The 17,445-nt window shown below is 40.4% G+C and overlaps 1 protein-coding gene across 5 annotated transcripts in view; it reads right to left on the bottom strand.

Annotated features, from left to right (window-relative positions):
- Positions 1-17,445, bottom strand: part of NR3C2 (nuclear receptor subfamily 3 group C member 2) — a 422,707-nt gene that overhangs the window by 77,713 nt on the left and 327,549 nt on the right. For all 5 annotated transcript variants that reach the window (XM_072975901.1, XM_072975900.1, XM_072975902.1 and 2 more), the window contains one exon: positions 15,396-15,512. In XM_072975901.1, the coding sequence (XP_072832002.1) occupies positions 15,396-15,512 (117 nt within the window). The remainder of the gene's footprint in view (positions 1-15,395; positions 15,513-17,445) is intronic.

Here is a 17,445-nt window from a genome sequence, read left to right as displayed (position 1 = left end):
TAATGATATACCAGAGGCTATTCTTGGATACGTGACCCAGTCATTGCCAGTTACCATTCTAGTTGTACATTTCAAAAAGACATTGAGTAACTATCAAAGTGCCACGAACTCAATTTGAATTCACTACATTACAACACACAGACTGCCAGACAGGAGTTGAAGCCCCTGGAGGCAGGTCCCTACAGGGGCATAAACATGCCGCTTTCCTAAGTGCCAAGCAGTATTTGGAGGAGTAGCTCTTACAGACCCTACAACTGTCCTCACCATTTTGCCGTCATGCAACAAGCACACAGCAGAAACTAACATCCGCAGGAAGTCAATCTTTCGTAAGATTCTGTACGCACCAGTGTGATTAAGGAAATCACTTATGTGGATTATTTTCAATATTTTCAGCTGTAACAGTCTATGCTTTTTTTTAAATTATTGATTAGTTCAGATGTTTAAAAACAAATGTTTAATCTTGTACTGTCAAGGGACCACTATCAACCAACTTATTATGGGGAAGACATATGGTATATAAAACAAAAAAAAAAAAGGGGAAAAAGACTAGAAATTTTGGGGGAAAAAATTCTAAGATATACTATCCAGCTACTGGGACAACTTACAAGGACCAAATGTAATTAGATATACTTTCAACTCTTTGTCCTTAAATACATTTTAACTTACTTATTTCCCAAAATATAAATATTAAAAGCTATGTGTATCTTAAGGGCTTTATAAGAGCAATAGGATATAGTTGAAAAGTTCAACAATTACAGGACCTAAAAAGGAGACGGAGAAAAGCATAGGGCTGTAGGGCTGGAGATTATGAAGACAAAACCATCCTCCTGCTCAGCTAACTGTGGTCCATGGACGGTCTCCCTTAGAATCACCTGGGAGCTTTCAGTAGGACGCAGAACCTTGGGCCATCCTAGGCCTGCACGTCAGACTATCTTCAAGTTGGGAGTCTTCATTTTTAACAAATTTCCAAGTGACTTTTTTCTGCATTTTGCAAAGGAGAACCACCAACCTAAAGGTTTTGAATAAGATTACAGAAAGAATCAGAAAAACAGAGAGAATCTGGAAAAAGGTTCTTTAAAAGAAAGGTAGGGAAGGAGGGAGGGAGGAATAGACAGGGCTAAAAACGTGGCTTACACCTGGGGTTTCTCAGCCTCATCACTACTGATATTTTGGGCCGGATAATTCTTCATTGTCAGGTTCTGTCCTGTGCAAATGTAGAATATTCTGCAGCATCCCTGGCCCTCTGTTCCCAAGATACCAGTAGCATCCCCCGACTCCAAGTTGTGACAACCAAAAATATTTCCAGACTTTGCCAAATATCCCCCCCGGGGGTACAACTGCCGCTGATTGAGAACCACTGGTCTATACTAAGGAAACTGATACACACAAGAACAGTAAGCTGGAGAATCAAATCCCTAGACTATATAAAAACAATCGAACGTGAGCTGAAATGAGACGCCTGCTAATTCCTTATGCTCCTAAAGTTAGTTTCCTTGATAGGAGGAGTCATAAACTAGGAAGTGAGCTAAGGATAATTTAAACACTTCATTTTCATCTTCCAGAATTCAGCATATTTCTCACAAAAGTCTGTATTTCTGATATCTCAAAAAGAAATCGCAAAATCTGGCGACCCTTGTCTGTTCTCCCCCAAGGCAACAAACACCTGGAGCTGAGAGCTGGCCACTCCCCGCCCTCTGGACAAAGCACTGACGTTTCTCCTTTATGCTCTGTGCATAGGTGAAGGCAAAATTCCTGACATGCGTCATTAGGGTTGTAAAAGATTAGAACCCATCCATGTATTTAAAACTTGCATTTAGTTTTCTAGAAATCCAAATTTTGTTACCGGTGCCACACTTTTAAACCACAGACACAATTTACAAGCAATGGAGGCACACAATCTGAGGACACTAGAGAAGTTCCTGCAGTCTGGGGTCATCACAGCAACAGGTTTACGATTCACATAGTCTGGCCAAGTCCCCCACCACGCCCAAAGGGTGTGTGCATTGGCTGGCTGCACTGGCCTGTCTATGTTATTACACTCATAAAAAAATGAGTAATGGCTGACGGATTTCGACATTCTTATATTAAAATTCAAGCTGGGCTTCATACAATAGGTTTCCTTACTAACCATCCATTAAAAAGATTTGTACCTGTGATGAAATAGCTCCCCACTGCCCCCTCCCCAAACATTATCTGCCTTCAGCTGTGTGACTGGCGTGGCTCCCCAAAATCAACTTCCTGTTGACACCACCTGGAGGGAGAATGGCCCACACTCCCAGGTTGATAGCCTGTGGCTCATCTTTGGAAGTTGTACCCTTCCCCCATCCCAGGAATGGTAGCCCTGCACCCAGCCGACTTAAGCGCAGAATTAAACATGACTACAGTGTAAAGGGATGTCCAGGTATGACCTGCACAGAGTGACTTCGATCAGGAATGTAGTTTCACACCGCTCAGTTACGTACGTGCTCACTTTTCTCAGGAATGAAGGTCTCACGGATCCTCCCGAATGACATGTTCTTTGCTAGCTGGTAGGCTTCTCTGTTTCCCCAAAATGGGGCTGCAGTACTGTCTTTGTGTTTATGGCCATGAACCCGGCATTGCTTATTTCCACTTACTCAACTGACCACTCAAACCTGGATGAAGAGTTTCTGTCAATCCTGGCGAAGTTCGTGGGAAGATAGGTTCTTCCACCTGAAATCAGCCCTGATCCCTGACTTTGACCTTGGGTTACACCTGGATTCCACTGATTCAGTTAATAATCCTTGGGATTCACTCCACTAAGCTCCTCAACCAAAGCTGCATCTTAACCTATTTTTCTCGGATCTGCCCACTCCTTTTGTTTTCTCATCTTTCTATTCCCTCTTGTCCTTGTTTTCTTTACATTTATTTTAGAGGCTCATTTCTCCAGCCCTTTTACTTGAAGTCAAACTCATTTTAGCTTCCCTTGACCCTGAATTTAATGCTTCACTACGAACTATCAGAACAGGGCTAGAACTCCCACCTTAACAGCAGCAACAGCTGTCCCCAAATGCCACCTGCCACCCTCCCATGCTCGTGACTAAAAGTGCAGTTAAATAATCATAATCAAGACATCACTTAAAAATTCTCACCAAGGATTTAAGAGATACACAAAACTTTTTCTTATCATTTAAGCAGTTGCCAAATTATGCTATCTAAGTCAATGTAAGATCAAGATTTATATGTTTCTCAGAAACTGTACCTTCCTGCTACAGGGATGGAAAAAATAAAATTTATACCAGAACTTTCTTAAAATATCATCCTTGGAATCTTTGTATGGTTATGGGATTGGTTTTAAAATGAAGTGCACTGTGCCTTTAAGAACTGTGTAACAAAACTTTTTTTTCTTTGCTCAATTCAGTTTTATCATGTATGAACAAGGTTTTTAACTTCCCACTCATTCATTCCAGGGTGTGTCTGGGTGGAGGCAAATGAGCAGAAGTGGGGTGACACTTAGGGTGACACTTCCAAATTTGTTTCCTCTCTCATAACAAATCACAAACCTTGCCCAGGTCCCTTCCTTCCTGCTCCAGTTCCTTCCTGAGATTATTCCCACCTTCTCTTTCCCCAGACGTGTCTCCCCAGTACAGACTGTCAGGGTCATTGTTTCAGTACCTGTCCTCTCTGGAGATATGGACCCTGCCTTCCTCTTTGAATTCTGAACGCTCTGCCCCAGATATCTGTAGCATTTAAATGTACAGTTTATCAAATATACTTAAAGTTATTGCTCAGTGAGGCACAAAACTTGTAATGTCAGGGGGCTAAATGCTAGCAGGGCCCTTTGTTAGCGCTGGCAAGAAAAATGCAAATACATTAACAGAAAGTATTTTTAGGGGCTTCTGGTGAAGAAATATTTCCCAGATGCTGATCAGAGATTTACTTGAGAAAAATAAATATAACATTAAATGGAAGGGAAAAAAATTAAAACCAAAAGGGCCTTAAAAAATCAATGAAAAGGGTTTCCTTCTCCTAAGGAAAAGGCTGCTGCTGTTACAAAAACCCCTGGAACAGAGGTTCTCCGCTCTAGTGAAGTGACGTACATCCAGAGTTTTATAAAGTAAAGACTGGTGCTCGTGCTCAGATTTACTGCATGGGAGTCTCTAGGCACAGGGCACAGGTGAGTGTGCTTAACACACAAAGACCCGACAAAGGAGTCTGGCAGGCAGTGAGAACTGAGAACAACTACCCCACAGGATCGCTAATCACACAGTCCCCCCAGCTTCTCATCATTCTTACATGTAAGCTTCTGAACGTGGTTTAAAATTTCTGATCTGACTCAACTCTCTTCATTTAAAAACAGGAGTATTTACAGAATGGAAAACTGTTTTTGCTCTATGGGATTAAAGCTTTTGCTTTAAAAATGTAAAAACTGTGCCAGTTAACATTTGCAAATGTTTCTAAGTAATTAACAAGAAATGCCTTTCATTTATCGAGCAAATGAAGATGTGACTGTTTAAATTTTCATTGCTGAATGAGGCTAATTTTAGAATTAAGAATGGCTTGAAGACTGGTAGATTAAGAAAACTGTATGTTGAAAGAAATCTCTGATTATTAAAAAATTTTAAACGTTGTTCACAAAAGTGTCTCTCGGTTTCTCTGGTGGTGCTGAAGATGAATTGTAAAGAGTTTCCAGGGGAGACAGCAACGTGCTGGGGCCGGTCAGGAAACGAAGGAAGATGAACCGAAGTCGGTTGCTAGGAAGTGGCTCCCCGAGTCCTAGCCTGAATTCAGGGACGTTTCCTAGTATCTGCTGTAAGAGCTATGAGACAGATGGACAAGGCGTGCATTCCAAAGAGATCAACCAGAGCTGCCTCAGCCATCCTCAGATGAGACACTACTTTTAAAGTCTCTAAGGAGGCCAAAAATCTTTCCAGTAAAGTTGGATTCAGATTTTTTGATAAGAATACGAAGGGCTGATTTTCATAGTCGGGGTTGAGGGAGCCCACAGCAAGTGAAGACTGTGGTCTGCTGATGCTGAAGTTGGATGGAGTGGTCTGCGCTTGGGAAGGTGGGCGGGTCTTCCGCAGGACTTTTCGGCACAGAACTGTTCCTTTGCAGATGACGCCCCACACAAGCACCGGTGGGAGCCACTGGGCCATTGGACGGAATCAATGCACAAAGAACACAACCAGGATGCATGCCCCCAATTATAGAGGGACAGGAGTCAGAGAAAGGCATCCAGATTTGCCACCACCTTGTGCAGTAGATGTAAGTCACAAAGTTGCTGAAGCCACTTTAAAGCAAGGAGAGAGAACTCCAGGGGTTTGGGCCATCGTCAATACCGAGGGCGCTCTTCAGTGCATGGTTGTTAAATTTCCACTGCTAACCTGGCCTATAATAAATTTCTTCATTCTGAGAGGTTAGCTCTTTGAAAACAAGGCCAGTGCCTGCCTTTTCCCTGCTACAGTGGCAACATCACGGGCAACATCTGGAATTTTGGAGGCGCATGATGGATACTTGCTGAGTGAATCAATGGGAAGGTACATCAGAGATGCTCTTTTTAAACATTCTGAAACCTTCTCTCCTAATAATTACCTGGTAATAGAATAACTGCTTATCTTCATCACTATGTAAGCGTGGTTTTACAATATTACGTTTTCAAAACAAACACTGTACAAAACACTGAAGGAGGAACATGCAACAGTTACATCCTAGAGTCTCTTGTTTTTGTGACCTAACTCAGCCACTGGCTTTTACATTTGTTGTTGGCAGATTTTCTTTTCAGAATAATGAAGCAGCACATTCGGAAGAAACCATTTTTATTAGCTCTGCTAGTTCAGCTTTTAAGAGCCTCTCTGTCGAAATGTAAATCATTATTTTCCAGTCAGCAAACATCCTGACTCTTCTTCCATCTTCAGTCCCCCAATTTATGACAGACAATTTTTACTTTCCTTTTTCAATCACTGTAATGCATATGTATTTTGTAACTTGACAAAATGATAAAGAAATTTAAAAAATCTGTTAGAACTGGGTTATTAGCCTTTAAAAGGTAGGTTACCTGCCCCAGAAAAATCATCACCTTGAAAGATACTAATGCCATTAAGTATTGTACTGATTTACTGCAGAAGACTGAAGGGCTGTTGGAAAGTTAGTTGACTTTCTGTACATTATAGAGGTGAGGGCAGAGGACTTTACTGTAACATAATCTGCACCCTCTCCCCATTCTATAATCACAATATATTACTGTGAAGATGAAGAGAAGAGGATATTTATTTAGAATGCCAAAAAGCAGATTACTAGTCTCTAGATTTTTCAAAAAAAAAAAAAAAAGACTACGTTATATTCCTTACTGCGCATGCCTGCTAATTGAAAGTGAATGAAATCAGTGATCAGAAGCCTGAGAAAACAGAATCTGTGGCAGATGATACAAGTGGACCCTAGAGAAGAGGCAGAACATGTCCCAGAGTGATGGATCCATGCTTTCTGGGTGGCTGAGTGCGGTAAACCTGAGTGGTGTGGTTTTTTCTTCCTTTCCTGCTGTCTCCATGTCCCTCCGCCCTCCTCTTCCACAAGCCCAGAGCTCACCCTCCATCCTAGAGCCTGGCTCTTGGGGACAGGGGCTGATTCAGGTTTAGAGAGATGTTCTATAACCTTACACAGTAATGGGTAATTTAAAAAAAAAAGATTTAGATTTGTTTTATTTATGCTTTTTGTGTTTTCTTTTGGTTTGTATGTTTTCCAAGCTGCCGTATCAAAAAGTCTCGAACTGTGAAATAAAGCCTTAAGGGTTCTGTTCCAAGAGGCATGAAAAAATATTATTTTGTTTTGCCAATCGGCTTTCTAAAAATGGACACTGTTTTTTTTTTTAACTTATAAATATATGGATAACTTATAATGTGTGACTGAAAATCAGGGTGTTGGAAAAATGGCTATGATTTAAGGGATGCTCCATATCTGACAGGTGGTGGTGACTGTTATGAGTTTGCACTGGATCCACTACACTCTGCTCTCTATACTTACAGCTCCTTTCTGAAAAACGGGGTCAAAAGCTCTCTTGCCATGGGTGGTCACGTTTTGTACCATGGGGACCTATAACCGGCCGTGCCAGCCTGGGTAAGGTGGGGACAGCAGAGACAAAGGCAGCTGTTTGTCTACACCCTCAAGAGGACTCAATCCAATCAGAAGCTCTGTGGTGGATGGTGACCAACCAATTGGCTGGGACCTTCTTTTGGGAAGTTTGAATACAAGACACGCAGGTGACAATGAAGCGAGATCAAGAGATGGCACCAAGTAGAAACACGCGCAGTGAAAACCCAAAGCAACAAAGTGGGGAGGAGACAGCTTGGTGGAGAGCAGGTAAAAAGAGAAAAAAATCAAAGAGAAAAGCCCTAGAAATTGAAAAACACTGTATCCTAAGACACAAGCCCAGTATTTCCCAAAGACTCACTGTGAAAATAGCAATATTCTTATAAGAAAACTCCATCATCTGAGGTAACCTGAAAGAGTTAGAATAACACGAACCACTATGAACAAAACAAAAAACCCCACTCTTTTACCGGGGAGTTAGAAAAACAATGGCGCGTGACAGGAAATATCAGCGAGTGCGTGGAACCGGAAGGTGGCCGCAGACCAGCCAAGGAGACCTGTGTGTCTGAGACGGTCTCAGACGGAGGAAGGATGTCTCTGCCTCTCGGCTACTGAGACCACAAATAAGGCATCCCAGGCCCCATGGTGGGAAGGTTACAATCTTAGGACCACTGGCCCCTTAAGTAAGACGACCTACCAGGACAGACTGCAAATGAAGAAGTTAAAAAAAAAAAAGATAGAAGCAACAATGACATCCGTATATCCAGCAGAAGGTTTCCAATGTTCCTGGGTTGTATATTTAAAAAGACCCAAGATAAGCAGCCTATTGTGTAAGCTCATCAGGGCACACGTGTGCGCCGACAACGACGTATATACTCTTGGGAGGCATGAACGTTTGCTTCGAATGCCTGTATTGCTTCTATTCCAAGATGTCATCAGCCTCAAAATAGGACACCAATTTTAGTAGAGTTTTGAAGGAAACTAATAAAAACTCAATCTACATCTTGGTTGCAAATTATAATCACAACAGTTAAAATCTGAAAGGGGAAAAAATGCCTTAGAGTTGAAGAAATACAGTAAATCTTTAAATGTGGTTTGCTTTGGGACTAATCCTGAACTTTCCTCTGGGAATTTTGCAGGGTAAAAATGCCAGTTGTTCAATTCAAGTTGTATTACTGAGACAATTAATATGGCTTAACTTAATATATGAAGATTCAAAAAACATACTTCCACTGATGTATAGAAATGTGTTATTTTCCCCTCCATTTGACTGCTCAGAAGTCATTTTACTGCTCAGAAGTCCCATTGAAATTCTTATTGTCTACAGGCAAGAGGAATGGAAAGAAAAATACTGAGGAATGGTATTTCTTCATAAAACTTGGTACACTTGGGCTTTCTAAACTTCTACAGACTACTGCATATCCGGCCTCAAGAGACCCTTAAAGATATAAGAACTGTTTTTCTTATTGGATTTCAGATATTAAAGCTCCTCCGTCCCTGGCGTAGATCCTGTAATTTCTCTCACCAGACCGACACTGCGCGTGAGTTTCTCAGGTGACCACACCAGCTAGTTGGAGCAAGTTGCTGGCAGGTAAAGACAATTTTCCTCAAGTAAAAAGATCTCTGTCTCTGGGCTCCCCCTGTCAGTCAAGGTTCTGTCATTCTTTGGTTTCTGGGTCTTTCGTTTTTCACTTACTTCTCCATTTCAGTTTTTAAAGCATTTCCAGCAGGAGATTTACTCAAGTCTCTAAGTCTCCCCCCTCCTCTTTGCCCCTCCGTCCTGTTTGGGGAAAACTTTGGCTCTCTGCATGTCTAATTCTTTACCTCTTCTGTTCAGGAGCACGATTAATCTTCTGTTTCCTTTGTTTTTAGTTCAAAATCGTGAACACTATTCTCTTTGAGTTTTATTACAAGATGTGTTCGTATGATTGATAAACTAGAAAAGAGAGAAGAAACACCTCATCTGTAACCTCACTTCATGCACACAAGCATTCTTGGTATTCTCCCGTTTCCTCCTAAGTCTTCTGACTCATGCAAATCTTTTCATATAGAGCTGTAATCACAGAATAAGGAACCTAAATACATGTGCATACTCCTTTTTCATTATTACGTTTTTGCAGAAAGTATTCTGTGTTGTTATGATTTTTCATCACTGTTAATTTTATTGCCTGATTAATACTGCATTCTGTGGATGGATTTTAATTTAAATGTTTTCCTCTCTGGTTCCATTCTTCTCAAGAATATACGAGAGTATCTGTTTCTTTGAATGGCTCCCAGCATTAACCTCTTGTCTCTCTTCCTTTTCTCATCTAGCTGCCTTCTGTCCAGTTTCTGAAAAAGTAACCGTGAGGTCTGCCTTTGCTATGGCTTCCTGGCTCTGAGATTCTTTTCTCTTTTCACAGGACAAGTTCTATTCCAAGAGGAAAAGGTGGACCTGAGATGGCCACCCTTTAAAGGCTCCATCCAGCTCAACCAAGTAAAAGTGCTGGCTGGGGTTAAGGACAGCTGCAGAGAGCCTTGGAAGTAAATTGCAACCAGAATTAGGAAGATCAGGTGGTTGGTGAAATTTACATGTTTAAAGCTACAGGAAGCAAGACTGGAGTATTTGAGAGCCTTCATTAAAGGCATGTACGAGTGGATTTAGCATATTTGATGAAATATGAAATGGGGCGGGGGAGTTGGAAAAGAGGAAAGACAACTGTATTAGAATCCTTAGGTTGCATTTTTCAAGTCTCTGATGATCTAATCTTGGATTCCAAGTTCCTCATCTGTATGTGGGAGGACTGGGATAGAAGAACCCTAAGAGCTCCTCCAAATTCTACGGCCAGAGGGCGGTCAGGCTAGGAACACCCCCCAAAGGACTCATTCGTGGTCTGAGGGCCACGGAGCCTTAACGCTGCACTTTCTGTATTTTAGAAGCTCTAGAAGGCACACACAGATCATCCTCTTTAGAACACTAGCGAGAAAAAGCGAAGTGATTAATGCCTTTGGAGGAGGCTCTGCAAAGCAGTAAACTCTCTTGTAAAGAGAACCACAGCTTTTTGAGTGGCAGGCCCAGCCCAGGGCTGGAAGAACTGTGATTTTCCTTTCAATTTCTCTCCTGACATTCTCACATCTTCTGCTGTATTTTCCTTTGCACACAGCCTAAAGCTCAGAAGGATTTTATTTTATTTACTTATTTCTTACTGAAGTGTAGTCATTTTAACAATGTTCTGTCTATTTCTGGTGTACAGCACAATAATTCAGTCATATAGGAACATACATATATTCGTTTTCATATTCTTTCTCATCACAGGTTACTATAAGATATTGAACATAGTTCCCTGTGTTATACAGAAGAAACTTGATGTTTATCTATTTTGTATAAATTAGTTAGAACCTGCAAATCTCGAACTCTCAATTTATCTCCCCACCCCCCCAGTAACCATAAGTTTGTTTTCTATGTCTGTGAGTCTGTTTCTGACTTGTAAATAAGTTTGTCTTTTTTTTTTTTTTTTAAGATTCCACATATGAGTGATATCATATGGTATTTTTCTTTCTCTTTCTGGCTTACTTCACTTAGAATGACATTCTCCAGGTCCATCCATGTTGCTGAAAATGGCATTATTTTATTATTTTTTTATGACTGAGTAGTATTCCATCACATAAATATCTACAACTTCTTTATCTAGTCATCTGTCGATGGACATTTAGGTTGCTTCCATGTCTTGGCTATTGTAAATAGTGCTGCTATGGACACTGGGGTGCATGTGTCTTTGAATTAAGGTTCCCTCTGGAAATATGTCCAGGAGATGGATTGCTGGGTCACATGGTAAGTCTATTTTTAGTCTTGAGGAATCTCCATACTGTTTTCCATAATGGCTGCACCAAACTACATTCCCACCAACAGTGTAGGAGGGTTCCCTTCTCTCCACACCCTCTCCGGCATTTAATGTGCGTGGACTTTTGAACGATGGCCGTCCTGATTGTTGTGAGGTGATACCTCATTGTAGTTTTGATCTGCATTTCTCTGATAACTAGCGATAATGAAGCTCAGCAGGATTTTAAAGAAAAGTGTTACCACTGGTAGCAAGAGGAAGGGAAGGGGCCCAGAGAAAAGGGAAGAGGCACATTTTATGGCTTTACTTTCTGAGAACTATAAACCTGCTCCTTCCTTCCTCCACTTTCTAAGGGAGAGGCTAGTTTGGGGACCTGGTTGGGATTACATGCTAACCAACTGATAACATGGGGGAAAAAATATTCTCAAGTGTTTTGGATTCCTGATGTCTTTAGAACGGGATGGCTAATTCAGTTCTCCAAGTCATGACCATTCACTAACAGAAAATGTCTTCCAAGTATTATACAGGGTTGCATCTCCCTTATTCCCTAAGAGAGGTAGGAGAGAAGACGAATAAATAAAAAAGCCTGGACAGGCCTGCTTTGCTAGGAAAACAGAAGTGAGATTGGAACATATATTAGAAGGTTTTAATTTAATGCACACATTTAATTAAAAAACTGCTTCACATTAAAAGCCTGAATTTTTAATATGGTCATATTATCCACTTTAATATAATCAAATCGCTTGCATTTCTTTTTGCCCAAGTTAAAACAGAAAGTGAGGCTTCAAAATAAATTTTATTAAAGAAAAAACAACATATGTTACCATGAGTGGATAATTAGTAAAAGTTAATTATTCAACCTATGAACCAAAAGTAGTTAAATTATAACTTGAACCTAAAGAAAATATGACTTTTATAAATAATAATTTCCATTCTGCCCATTTTTGACCCTGCTTTCAATGGGCTCAAGATTCAAGGGAAGAATTTTCTTTGGTAAAATGTTTTACACCAAGATCCACAAAACCCAGCCTGCGTGTACGGAAACCAACAACAACGTATGTGAATTCTGTATTACGTACTGTGCCAAACCTCACACACAGATCATTATAGACAAAAGTCAAAAACCTGGGTACCACAGCTGCCACTGACAGACAATCTGGGCCATTAAAAAAAAGCCAATCTTAAACAGGGGCCCTGGGTCACACAGAAGAGTGATGTTGGGCACCAGCTTTGACCAAGGACCGAGATCTCAGTCTGGCTCTGCCACTCCCTGGAGCTGTGGCTGTGGGCCAGCTCTTCAACCTCTCAGGGCCTCCATGAACTCACTTCTAAAATGGATGGATTAACAGAATGTATTGCACAGTGCTATGTGAGGTTAAAAAGGCATGATACACATGAAGCAGAATGCTGAGAACATGCAACCCTCAAAAATGCCAGTTAATCATGCATTCATTCAACAAATGGCCATAGAACATTTACTTGTTACCAGGCACTGTTCTAGTCACTGGGGATAAAGTCATGAACAAAACAGACCAAAATTCCCCCAAGATAGAATGTATAGTCTAGCAACATCTCACACTCAAATAGTGCTTACAATTATTTACTATTATTGCTAAACCAGCAGGTCTCAACGCCACCCAGGGGACATTTGGCAGAGTTTGGAAACATTTTTGCTTGTCACAACTGGGGGAGAAGGGACAGCTACTGACATCTAGTAAGTGAAGACCAGGGAGGCTGATAAACATCCTATGACACACAGGATGGCCCCACAGCAAAGACCGATCTCGCCCCAAATTCCAACAGTGCAGAGGCTCAGAAACTCTGTTCTAAAGGTTATGCGTTGACTCAGTTAATCCTGAACACAACCCTAAGGGGTAGGAATTATAAGTATGGCTATTTCATTAGTATTTTATAGTAACCGATAGTAATTCTATTTTATGAAGTGATTATATAATATTTATAGCAGTATTTACATACTGTATGTAAATATATTATGTAATATCTGTAAAGTTATATAAAAATCATATCAAGATACTTTAAAACACACCTCAGCACTGTGTCTGTGTGTGTAAATTCAGATGGAAGATTTCACAAAACTGATTCCAAGTTCATTTTATGACCAATGGTCACACCACTGTGCTATTTAGACTTTAATCTCTCCCGATCCTCACTCATGTGCTTCAGAAGGTGATCTTTTGTGCCCCATCTGCGCTAATTAAGATGTCAGAACAAGGAAGCAGCGTGGTCCATCAGGAACACCAGATTGGGAGTCCCAAAATCCAAGATCTAGCTTCACTGTCTCACTGGCTGTGGCACCTTGGGGCAAGTCACTTCACTTCTCTGGGAACCTGAGGTTCACCATCACCAAAGACATGGGGCAATTGTGTCCTTCAGATGGTGTGTGACAGTGCTATGGGACCTGCAGTGACCACCTGCTGACATGAACTGAGTGGTCCCTTGTTTTCACTGTACACTAACTCATTTACTCCTCACCACAGCCTCGGAGGCAGGTACGTGGATCAGTGCAAGTTGAAGATAAGGAAGCAGGGGCACTGAAAGGTGGCAACTTACCCCTGGATTACAAGGTCAGGAAGTGGTGGAACGAGGGTTCTCATCATAGCTACGATTAATTTTCCTTCCTTTCCTTGTCTCCCAGCTACTCAGTCCTTTCTACTGAGACAACCACCATTACTAGTTCTTGTATATCATTCCAGAAATGTTCTATACAATATACATTCCTCTTTGAAAGCAGATATGCAACTTGTAGTATACAAAACACAGTATTTTGCAACCTGATTTTCTTCACTAAACAATAAATTGGAAATCAGTCCACAGAGCTCCTTTTATTCTTATTCTGAAGAGTATTCTGTAATTTATTTAATCAATTCTGAACAGATACATATTTAATGTATGTCTGATATTTAATAATGCTACAATGAATATCTTACGCATATATCATTTCTTACGTTGCCAGAATATACTTAAAATAAATTCCTGAAAGTCGAATTGGTGAGTCAAAGGGTGTGTGCCTTTTAACATGTTATTGAAATAGCTAAACTGCTCTCCATAGGGGTTATAGCAATTTATAAGTCCACCTAAAATGCATGAGATCAACACTGAGTTTCACTTTTACTTCTACATTCATCAAATATATCACAAATTATTCCATCTTTGCCATTTGTAAAAAATCATATCCCACATTTTAAATTCACATTTCTCTTACTAGGATTAGATCGGCAATTTTTTCACGTGTTTCAAGAACCAACTGTATTTTTAAAAATCTATGTTTTGTTCATATTCTTTTTCCATTCATTCTTATTTTTCTAATGAGTTGGTTTCTTTCTCTTATAGAATTATAGGAGTTCTTAATCCACGTGAGAAATAAATGCTTTGTCTATGAGTTGCAAGTATTTCCCCTCGGTTTCTTATTATTTGCCTTTGCAGTAATATTTGATTCGTAAGTACTGTTGATTTCCTTAATTATTTCATAGCTTCTGAGTTTATTTCATACTTTAAAAAGTCTTCTCCACTTACAGAGTATTTAAAAAAACCCATGTTTTCCGTTAGGACTTCTGTGTTATATTTCAAAGTTGAAACCTTTGAAAGACCAGAATTTATTTTGGAGGACAGTTAGGAGTTTGGATTCCAGGTTCTTGTTTTCCAGATGGCTTCCCAGTTGTCACAACAATTTCTATTGAATAATCTATCCTTTTCCCACTGAGCTGAAATGCCAACTTTATTATGTACAAAATTCTCACATTATTGGAATCTCTTTCTTGCCTTTCTGCTGATCTGACAATCAATAAACAAACACACAGACTATTTTAATTACTGTAGCTGCATCACATGCTGTATGATGTGGTAGAGCTAGATGCCCTCATTATTCATCTCTTCCAGAATTTTTCTGGCTGTTCTTTAGGAACTTAGAATCACCAAGTGGTATTCTTGTTAGACTTGGGTAATATTTATAAATTACCTTAGAGAAAACTGATACCTTTAGGAAGATGAATCTTCCCATCCATGGACATTGTATACTTTTGTGTTTGGTTCAAGGCTTTACCTCCCCCACTCTTTTGGTGAGCTCCTTTGACATTTTTTAAGTTGTTTTTCATATAGGTTTTCTTTATTACATTTACTCCTACAGTCAGGAATATATTCCTATCAGGTTAATGTTATCACATACAGGTCTTATTTCTAAACAGATATGTCAATGAAAACTGTTAGCTACAGTTTTATATGTCATTCATTTTTTTTTGTTTGTTTTCATTTCGGTTTATATGCCCAGTTCTTGAAACCTTAGAAAACTCAGAGTTGAAAACTTCACTAGGACCACAGCCACATAACATACTTCTTTTTAACCTCTTCTAAGAAATACTTTTCTCCTAAGTGTTTTAGCACAAACACAGAACTTACCAGATTTTTAGAAATCTTTGCTTCATGTTAGCTTCATCTTTAATTTTGGGAGTGCACAGAGCCTCGAAGTGTTACATGACTTATTAACAATTCTTGCTGAACTAAACACGCAAAACTTACCTCCTAAATTCATTCCAGCTTGAAGACATTTCTGAAGTCTGCAGGCAGGACAATTCTTCCGTCGAATCTTATCAATTATGCAGTCATTTCTTCCAGCACATAAATAGTTGTGTTGCCCTGAACAAAATAAAAAAAATTGTTAAAATAAAGACTATCATTTTAATATAAAGTACTAATATGCATTACCAGGTAATGAAACTTCCTCTTCCATGCCTTGAAATCTCTTTTTCAAAAAAGTAGAAAGCAAACATGTTTGCCAATACCATAGGAACAGGAATGGTCAGTTTAAGACAGCTGACACTTTAGGTTACAGATGATAAGTTTAACACTACACTTACTTCCTATAGGTCCTCATGTAAGTGGAGTCACACTCCCCACTGTTTGAATTTCTCGGCAGGCGCCCTTTCAGGCGACCGTGCACATTTCATTCAGACATCACCCGCACCAATCTAAACAAAGGCCCTGCTGTGGCTGTTTAAGCTGCTCTGCCTCCACCCTCCTCCCCGCCCTGCCCTGCCCCATTTACACATGTGATTTCAGTGGGAAGACTTGCCAATTATACAACTGGAAATGTTCAACTATTTCATTCTGCAAGCCAGACAGGCACCAAGAGGATTCAGACATGGAATACACTTAAAGAGTGGCACCTACTGGCAACATGTAAAATTGTACCCTAGCTCTATTACTTGTTTATGTATTCAAAAACAAAGTTACTGACCATCCACTGGGGACCAAGCACCACTAGAAACAATGGGAAATAGCACTGAATCAGACAAAGTCCTGGCCCCTGTGACCTTTCAATGAAGGGGAGACAGTCAACAGACAAGGTCATTAGGTAAATCATACAAACGTTGGACAGTAGTAGGGGCTAGGGGAAAATGAAGGGAAGGGGCATATGACGTGGGGGAGGAGGGAGGGTGTCGACATTTCAGAAAGAGTGCAGGGAAAGCCTCGCTGGAAGGTGTTTTTTAAATAAAGGTCTGAAAAAGGGAAGGCACTAATTGCATGGACATCTTGAGGAGAAAATATAGAAGGGCAGAGGGAGACCAAAATGAGGGGGGGGGGCGGTTACCTGGCATGTTTAAGGAATAGCCGAGTGTGAAAGACATAAAGAATGAGTGAACAGTAAGAAGAGATGACAAAAAAGTCTAGTGTGAGTCAGATCATGTAAAGCCTTGAGGATCACGTTTAAGACTTTGAGTGAGATGCGAAGCCATTGGCCTGGAGAGCTTCGAACAGAAAAATGACTTGATGGGATGTAACTTTAATTGGATCGCTCTGGCTGCTGTGCAGAAAACTGACTGCACAGGAACTAAGGACAGAAGCAAGGAGACTGGGGTGGGAGGCTGTCCCTATAATCTAGGGGAAGATGATGGCAGGTTGGGTTAGAGAGGGAGCAGTGACAGTGATGAAAAGTGGTCAGGCTCTAGAGGAATTCTGAAGGTAGGGTTGCTAGAATTTGCTGACAGATCTGTGATCAAGGGGAGTTAAAGATGCATTAAGATTGTTAAAAACTGAACTGCCATGAATTAAAATGGAGACCATGTGGCTGATGGGGAATTACCCCGGCTCAGCCTTCGACATGCTACGTTTGAGACAGCTGAGAGGTGTCTAAGTGAAAGTGCCAAGGGGGCAGTTAAATACACAGGTCTGGAGTTCTGGAGAGGTCTGGGCTGGAGATGGCATCAGCCTGTGGTCATGATTTTAAGTCGTGAGACTGTGTGAGACCATACAGAGACTGGAAAGAGAAGAGGTCTTAGGACTGAGTCATGGGTCACTGGAAACATCCAGACAAAGTAGAAGGAGACTCACTGAAGACTGACTGGACCATCACACTCCTTTGGTTGAGAATTACTAAGTAAACTGCAGCAAATACCAATAAAAGTAATGTGTATTACCTAATGGTATTAAAGTAATTTAACCTAGAGCACATTCTCAGTAACATGATGGTAAATCTTAGTAGTGATGATCACAATAAAACAACAGTCATAGAACAGGGAAATCTATCCAAGTGAAGAAAGGAAACTCCACCATTATAATAATCAAAGGA

Source organism: Vicugna pacos, chromosome 2, assembly GCF_048564905.1.
Source record: "Vicugna pacos chromosome 2, VicPac4, whole genome shotgun sequence".
Lineage (NCBI taxonomy): Eukaryota > Metazoa > Chordata > Mammalia > Artiodactyla > Camelidae > Vicugna > Vicugna pacos.
Note: the sequence above shows the minus strand (reverse complement) of the source record. Positions and strands in the feature narration are given on the sequence as shown.